At 38.2% G+C, this 8,822-nt stretch overlaps 1 protein-coding gene across 2 annotated transcripts in view; it reads left to right on the plus strand.

The window, feature by feature from the left end:
* Positions 1-4,808: 4,808 nt before the first annotated feature.
* The window catches only part of LOC110458666 (allene oxide synthase-lipoxygenase protein-like), a 36,666-nt gene continuing 32,652 nt past the window's right edge, over positions 4,809-8,822 (plus strand). Inside the window, exons 1-2 of one of the 2 annotated variants that reach the window (XM_021510491.1) lie at positions 4,809-4,981; positions 6,189-6,285. In XM_021510491.1, coding sequence (XP_021366166.1) covers positions 6,263-6,285 — 23 coding nt within the window. In that variant the 5' untranslated portion in view covers positions 4,809-4,981; positions 6,189-6,262. The remainder of the gene's footprint in view (positions 4,982-6,188; positions 6,286-8,822) is intronic. The other variant, XM_021510492.1, reaches the window with a different exon arrangement.

The following is an 8,822-nucleotide window of genomic DNA, read 5'->3' on the forward strand; positions in this document are numbered from 1 at the left end:
AAAGGGGAAATGAGTAACAACCTTGTCTGAAACCCTATTATATAGCTTATTATATACAAACTTTTATATTGAATATCAGAGCGGATATTTTCATGACAGTTTTATGATGTGTAACGACTAAATAAACAGTATCGATATAAAGATTTACACTGAGGACACCCTGATACATGAATACTGTTCTATCTCAAGTTGTCCTCTTCTGAATTTTCTGATCGTGTGGCCTTGTACATTTATCCGTATCTTCTTGTCTTTGTCTATACGTTTACGGAATCATTGACTCGACGCTAGCTATTCTTGTCTCACTTTCCTTGTTTTATTGTCCCATCTCCAAAGCGTTGTGGCTCTGTCAGGGTTGGGACCCTGACTTGTCTCACTTTCTTTGTGCCTGCCGACCACGCCACATCGAATAGATAGATTATCCATATGAAATACTTTATTTTGTTCTAAGTAATCAATCAATTCTGCGCTTCTTGGAGGTATTGAATGTGATTTATTATATTGTCTTGTTATTTTGTGTAATTAGTTGTTCGTTATTTATCACACATTTTCGCATAATTGTACCAAACTACTAAGTATTAGCTGTTTACAGCAATCATCGGTGGCTTGCTATTTTGTTACTTTATCGACGCTTCATAAACCAATCGTTATTGTTTCAAGATGGAGGGTAAATGTGTTGGAGAAGGGTGTCAAGTATACTTCAAGAAACGTAGTGGCAATAAGAACAGAAGTGCACGCAATGTAAATAGTCCACAATATAAATGGCTCCTAGATACGCTGGTGCAACAAGGATTGATGTCAGCAAAGGAACAAGCACTTATTTGCCAGAAGTGCTACATGAAGTATCTTCGGAACAAAAATCAGCCTGAACCTGAACCCGAGCAGAACCAGGAAATAGAGGAAGAAGACGACTCCCCGTCCCATATCCTGCCGTTGCTGACCCTTCATGATCTTTTGAATGGATCATCTTCACACAAAAAATGCTGTCTCTGTCTTGTTACCTTTGCAAGAAATGGAACAAAATCATCAGTCTTACCAAAACGTGCAAGACATCACCTGATCTATTCACACAAACTGTGGTGTCCCACCTCATCCCGCGTCTGCTCCATTCACCTTATTGGTAACGACTTAGATCCGTCTACAGAGGTTGTCCTTGATGGTAGAGGTTCCTTGGAATCTCAGTTACCATCAAAATCGTCCGAAATCATTAATGACCTCCTAGAGGTGTCGCACGTCCTTTCACAGAACCAGTCTGCGTTTACAATAAGCTTTTCTTCTCTTGATGACTCGGCATGCATGGCCTGGACAGGTTGGTCCAAAGATCAGTTCCTCGAAATCCACTCGCACTGTTCCCCATATCTTTCATCTGGTATATATACCAAGACTACACACGATGCTCTATTACTGTTCTGGGTAAAACTGAAAACCGACATTTCCTGGAGTCAGTGTTCTTCTCTTTTTGGAATTTCCAAGTCAAGTGTGTCCAAAACTTTCCACTCCATAGTACAGGCATTAGACACATCGATAGTCCCACAATTTCTAGGTCCGGATCACTTGACAAGAGAACAGTTGCTCGGGCACAATACTGTCTTTTCAGAAGCATTTTTTGGAGATAAAGCCACTGCCATATTAGATGGCACCTATATTTATATCCAGAAAAGCTCCGACCACAAGCTCCAGAGAATGTCCTACTGTGGCCAGAAGAAGAGAAACTATCTCAAATTCATGAGCATCGCCTTACCAGATGGCTACATTCTGGACACAGTAGGACCATTCACTGGCAGCGAAAATGATGCTACAATTACAAAAAAAGTCATGGACAAGCTAGTTACTTGGCTACAACCAGACGACAACGTTGTCGTTGACCGAGGTTTTAGAGATGTCCTACCAGTTCTCGAAGCCTCTGGCCTCAATGCTAGCATGCCGTCATACCTGAAACCCGGTCAAAGTCAACATTCTGACGTCCAAGCAAATCTTGACAGAACTATCACCAAATCGAGGTGGATTGTGGAATCCTATCATGGTCGTCTGAAACACTGGACGTTCTTCCGAACGCAATTGGTGTCTAACAGCTTTATCAATGTCATCGAGGCTTTGCTTCGAACCGTCACAGCCTGTCTGAATGGTATTAGAGGACCGATCTACCAGAGATCTCCAGAGAGAGATGCCAAAGATAGGCTAATGGCTGAACGTATGAAGGACCGTTTGACAACACCGAATGGTTTAGCTCAGAGAGTCAAGACAGATCCGGATCTATCTAGACGGGCAAGGTCCGAGTTTGTCAAGATGGATGCATCTTCCGTACTGTTTCCCCGTCTCGATCTTGATTACTTGAGAACCATTACGTGTGGAACGTATCAGATATCTCTGGCTCCTGGTTACATCGCCGAACATTTAAGTGATGACGGAGACTATGAGGTGTGGCTTTACCAGCACTCCCCAGACCTTCTCCGATGTCAAATACATTCTCGACACAAAAGCCAAACGAAATATAACGTTTGGATACGGTTCACCGTTTCACCCGATGTTGAGGCCCCAATAAAGGACTACTACTGCCAGTGCCCAGTTGGAGAGAGAACGATGGGAATGTGTGCGCACATCTCCAGTATCTTGTACTACCTTGGGTATTACAGGACGCTGGAAAACCCTCGACCATTACAACCACAGGTAAAGAAATTCCGACAAAACTTGAAATAGTTTTCCATGCGGCAACGGAGTGCATATGTCGAAAGTATGTTTGGGGCTCGATATGAAAGATCCCCGTTACCATGTGACTAACCAAACTTATAAATATAGGTATTATACAATCGCCCGTAGCTATGAACACTCCCGTAAATGCGAAAACCAACCAAAATCATAAGGAACACGTTTTGTTTGTTGTTCTGTCTATTTGTCAGCCAATGTCTTCAACCACGGGGACTTGTGAAGTAGCCATCTTGGATTTTTTTTATGAAAAAGTGTTTCTCTCACTTTTTTTCATATCTGTGTACATATTCTCAACATACCGAGCAAATACTCTCGTTTTTTTGTTAATTATCTAAAGAAAGTCGAAAATCGGCAATTCAACCATAGGCTAATTCAACCCAACATTTGAAAATGTTCCACCACTTACATTTTGATGATTTTTCCTCTCATCAATAGCATATTACGTACTGTTTAATAGGATAAAAATTGGTTTGCATCCAACGCCCATAAAAGGGTGTATTATGTCGAAAGTATGTTTGGGGCTCGATATGAAAGATCCCCGTTAGCAAATACTTTGAGATTGTTTCTTCCATAAAACAGCCAAATGGCGCGATGGAAACATGATTTTTTGTCACAATCATGCCATGAATGTATTCTTTACGATGACCATCATTTGATTAGATTTTCATTAATATTTTACATAACATGCCCATTTTATCAACACTTAGACAGCTTCTGAAAGGTACAACTTTGAGGAGCCATAAAAAACAAACCAAGTGACCTAAATCTTTATACTTTATAGATTTGTGACCACAACGGCATGGGCAATGCACCACCAAATGGAAACCGGCCCTTACTAAACATTTACACCAAGAAGAGAGAGAGTGACAGTCGTACCAGGAAGTCAGTGATGCGGTTTGTCCCAAAGCAAACAGAAATAACCAAGATGTACACACAAGCCTCCACTAAATAGCTGTAACTTAAAGGTCATTTACTTTTTGAAGCTATGCACAGAAACCAGAATCCGAAAGAAAGGATATCCCAGACTCTACACGGTATGTTGTATGACACGCTATTTACATACCGCTCACCTTATTACGAAACGCTTTGGTAAGCGTGACATAATAGAAGGTTACCAGCTTACCCCGTTTTTGAATTAGTTACCAGAAGACGTGATCTAAATATCGTGGTTTTCTGGAGAGTTAACACCCATGTGATCACTGGGCTACTGATATTGGGTTAGTCTATATACAGTTATCAGTTTTCAACCACCATTCAGACATACAAATCCCTTCTATAAGTATCGATAACCCTTGGGCTTACTGTCAGTGGTCTGTTTTATATAACGAACAGCAGTCATACACTAGCAGTGCATTTGTGTACTGACAACATGCATATTCTAAAGTTTAAAACAAGGCTTTGTACGATAAAATGTAGATGTCCCACTTAAATGAACACGTTATGCTTAATATCACATATGGCAAAGAAATTAGAAGCGATTTCACTGTTCAGATTATATATCTGGTGTGACCAATATGACACTGAATTATTGACACCAGTTAGATACCTAAAAAATATAAAATACACCACAAATAATATTTGTTCGGTTCGCTCTGTTGTGGTAATTCGTTGTACCGTAATATAAGCATTTATGAATAAACAAAATATAGTCTTATATTCTGTAAAAAACAATTAAATACGACTGTTACGTTCATGGATTGAATTGATGACGTCAAATGCTTTGTAATGCTATTTGCATAGCTATTCAGTCAGTATTATTCACAATGTTTTGTATCAGACAAATACAAAATAAATTATGCGTAAATTTCTATGCAAACCCTTACTGTACCATCTTCTCAATTGATGACCAATGTTTGGTGGAAAATAGAAACACGGAAGCACATCTATATTTGGATGATAACCTGTATATACAGGTGTATTGATGATTTTTTTTATATATTTTTTATTTATTTTTTATTGATGAATTTCATATAAGTTTAATAAGGTCACTGGATGAAAGCACATTTTATTGCTCAAGTATAATTTACTTTTAGTACTGACATCTCTATAGAGGCTGTCTTCGCCCACACTATATTTACATAACATAACAGAGGCGGCCCCTTGCTAATCAACATATCCGTTGTAATGTTAGAGGTTGAGCTTCCTGACTGAGTGTGAACAGAGCTAGCTATCGTAGGGGAAGTATACATGTATAACTCGCCACACTACAACACTATCATACCAATTGTTGTGAGGCTGTCTCGGTCTGGAGTTTGTGTTTCGTTTCCTTAGGAAGAGGGTAAGTGTTTTGATATACTGGTGTCGCAGTACTGATTCGATCTGACCCTATGCTCAACATTTGTTCAATATACAATGCGATATCATACGTTTACAGGTACAATGTCTGCGCTAGACCTGTGCTTTATGTAGTACAACACGGAAAAATAACTTGCTTAGTTGGACATGGTTGGGTTGTTTCGGTCAATTCTCCAACAAGAAAATTTCCTCAAAAATGCATGCCACTCTCACCATGTTCAATAACTCGATATGTCATTCATACACGTACATTCATTCATACATTTATTAATAATTAATACAATGCAATATAGATATGTAAAACATATAATGCATACCTAGGTGTATATTTAAATCGTTATACACTAGAAGGCTATAACAAGCCATGCCCTTATTTTCTCTGAGAATTCAATAGGTTGTTATTAACGTTTGTCAACGATGTGCGTATTTGTTTGGTATTCTGACATCTATACAAAGTCCAACCATGCGATTCATGAGCTTGGTGTGTATTCACGCCCACCAACCGTGAAGAAAATACCTTCCAGCCAGGATAGGGAAACAACTAACAGGTGACGTTTGATAGTGACGTTCGGTACCTGATTGCGCAATGGCACACCTCTAACCTCCAAGAAACGGGTACAATAGACAGTAAATAACAGTATCACAACTAAATATACCCTGACAGCTGACAGAAAATAACAGTATCAACTAAGTATACCCCGACAGCTGACAGAAAATAACAGTATCAACTAAGTATTCCCCGACAGCTGACAGAAAATAACAGTAACAAATAAGTATTCCCCGACAGCTGACAGAAAATAACAGTATCTACACTGACAGCTGACAGAAAATAACAGTATCAACTAAATATACCCTGACAGCTGACAGAAAATAACAGTAACAACTAAATATACCCTGATAGCTGACAGAAAATAACAGTATCAACTAAGTAACCCTGACAGCTGACAGAAAATAACAGTATCAACTAAATATACCCTGACAGCTGACAGAAAATAACAGTATCAACTAAGTATTCCCTGACAACTGACAGAAAATAACAGTATCAACTAAATATACCCTGACAGCTGACAGAAAATAACAGTATCAACTAAATATACCCCGACAGCTGACAGAAAATAACAGTATCAACTAAATATACCCTGACAGCTCTTTTTCAACATGTTTACCTTTTTTAATGAACTGTTTTTAAGACGGCAGACGTTTTAGCTGTGTAGGATATGATCCGTGATGTACCTGTGTTGACTTGAAGCCTAGCTGGTCATCCATGCATTTGACCTACTTTCCAAGGTACAGTCACTGTTCAAGCATATGCAACTATAACCCGGCTGTAGCCAGAATAACACGTTACTAAAATTGTTAAACATCAACAACTAACATATTTTTTTCTCATTAAGCATTGAACTGTCAACAGCAAACAACATAATGCGCGCTAGAGCATTATGATTCGTTTGCTTGCAAAGCTGTGTCATTCAAATAGATCATAAATACCATACAAAAACAGTTCAATACTTATATTTACGTTTTCTCTGCCTCTTATGTTCTTTTTTTAACTTATAATTTATATTTAAAATTAAAAATGCCCGCCTTATCGACAGTCCACACAATTTCGTTCAATAATTTGAACAGCGTATTGTCGCGTGCTGATTGGCAAACAAAGTAGTACTTTGAAATTTTAACAAACACTTCAATTTTATTCCACAATTCAGTATCAATACAATTGCGTATGATATGTCTATAGGGTGATTTTAGTTTATCAATAGAACTCTGAGCTGAAAGTTAGATTTGAAATTGTTTCGATTTTTCCCCGGAACAAATTTCGCGCATGGACAAATACAGTGAACACCGTAAATCCGACCTTGCCCTCCACGAGGGAGTTATTTTTGGAAGTTAATTCGAACTTTTCTCTTTGCTCATTTTGTGAAGAATCCAGGCGTGAATTTATTTGTTGATTGTATGGGAACCTGACAACAGTCGGTAGATTCTATAACAGCCTCGTTATTTGACATGTCGTCAGAAACTGAGGAACCGTGGATGCGAGACGCGTGAAACTGATAGCGTTTGAAGTGAGTGATCTTGCGACGGAGCACAGGTTCGTTACAAATGTCTGAAATGTTTATGTGTGCTGTGACTCATATCAGTAGGTCTGTAACATATGTGTCAGTAGGTCTATAGAATATGTGTATTTCAGACATTTGTAACGAACCCCTGTTGATCAGTGCAGTGTAACAGACGATATTTCTGATAAATTGCATGAGCGTTAAAATTGTTTCCATTGCCGGCATTGGTGATTTCAAACGATGTGCATTTTGTCCGATATTGCAGACCTTGGTCTTGTTTTCGTTGTAACAAAAGTGTTTTTTATTTTATTTTTTATTTTGCACATAAATTTACAATGACATTGTCAAATCTCACAATGCCCAGCGATCTTTCAGCAGCCGTCATGTTATATTGGATATTGTAGTTCCGGTCAGTGTTGTATTAATACGCCAAGAATTGTGTCTCGTGATGCATGGTAATTAAAGTCCCATCAACGACACAGCTTTCAAAGAGGCTCTATAGTGACAATGCCATGCAAATGTAAATATATTACAATGGAGGATAATTCTTTTTTGGCATTACCAAATTTGTAAACGCAATATCATGTGTACGTGTGTTACGTTCCTTCACGAAAAGGACTACGTACATGTAGCATAATGTATCTTTCCACTTTAACATATCCATGTATAGTATTTTGCATTGTATAGGCTATATTGAAAGTTATATTCCCACTCGCATATCATTACATTATGTAGTTAGTTTCATATACAAATAACCTTCATTCAAATTTACTTTTTATCACATCGTTCGTTACGGTAGGATTCACAAAAGGAAAACTATTTCCAGCTTGAAGTATCCACTCTTCCAATGTTAGGAATTGGTTCCTGCATATTCAAAGTTTCCATGAAATGAAAGTGATAAGAGAAACATAATGAATTTAAGATTCACAAAGAAATAGAATTCCCCCAACGAGTGATGGTTGGTTCGCATATTTATCTAACTCGAGTTACTTAATTTTCAAAATGTATAAACACATGAGGTTTACCGAGTGTCTTTACAACTTGAAAGTTAACCAACGAGAGTTAGATTAACATGATAATAGGCCATCATGAGTTTGGGACCGTTCTTCTCCTACAAAGTTCTGATATTAAATCTAGAAAACTATTGGTTTCTCTTCGGAATACATCATTCCTCTTTACCATCTGAAAAACGATGAGCTATGACGTCATTTATATAGCGCCCTATACAATTTGTAAAATTACTCTGAAACGCAAACAACATATGGATAATAGTATGAGTTATAACTCTTAAACAAAAAAGGCTGACAATCACCATTATACATTTAGCAAGAACATAATCATCTCAATGTGCACATACATAAATTAATTAAGGGTGCTATGCATATGACGTCTGTGCAAAGACCATGAAATGCAGACGAGAGGATGTGAGTCTTTATGTCCTTAAAATGAACAGGTGAAATGTTTACCAGCTCCTAGCCGATTTCTACAACGAGTCGGAAGAAAGGACACCTATCATTGTTGTGGGAGTGAGGAGTCATATAATGGAAACCTAAAGTGGTAATGGGAGTGAGGAAACCCTATATTGGTTGTGGGAGTGAGGAAACCGAAAGTGGTAATGGGAGTGAGGAAACATATAATGGTAATGGGAGTGAGGAAACATATAATGGTTGTGGGAGTGAGGAAACCTAAAGTGGTAATGGGAGTGAGGAAACATATAATGGTTATGGGAGTGAGGAAACATATAATGGTTGTGGGAGTGAGGAAACC

The sequence above is a fragment of the Mizuhopecten yessoensis genome, unplaced genomic scaffold (genome assembly GCF_002113885.1).
Source record: "Mizuhopecten yessoensis strain PY_sf001 unplaced genomic scaffold, ASM211388v2 scaffold9685, whole genome shotgun sequence".
NCBI classification, from domain to species: Eukaryota; Metazoa; Mollusca; class Bivalvia; order Pectinida; family Pectinidae; genus Mizuhopecten; species Mizuhopecten yessoensis.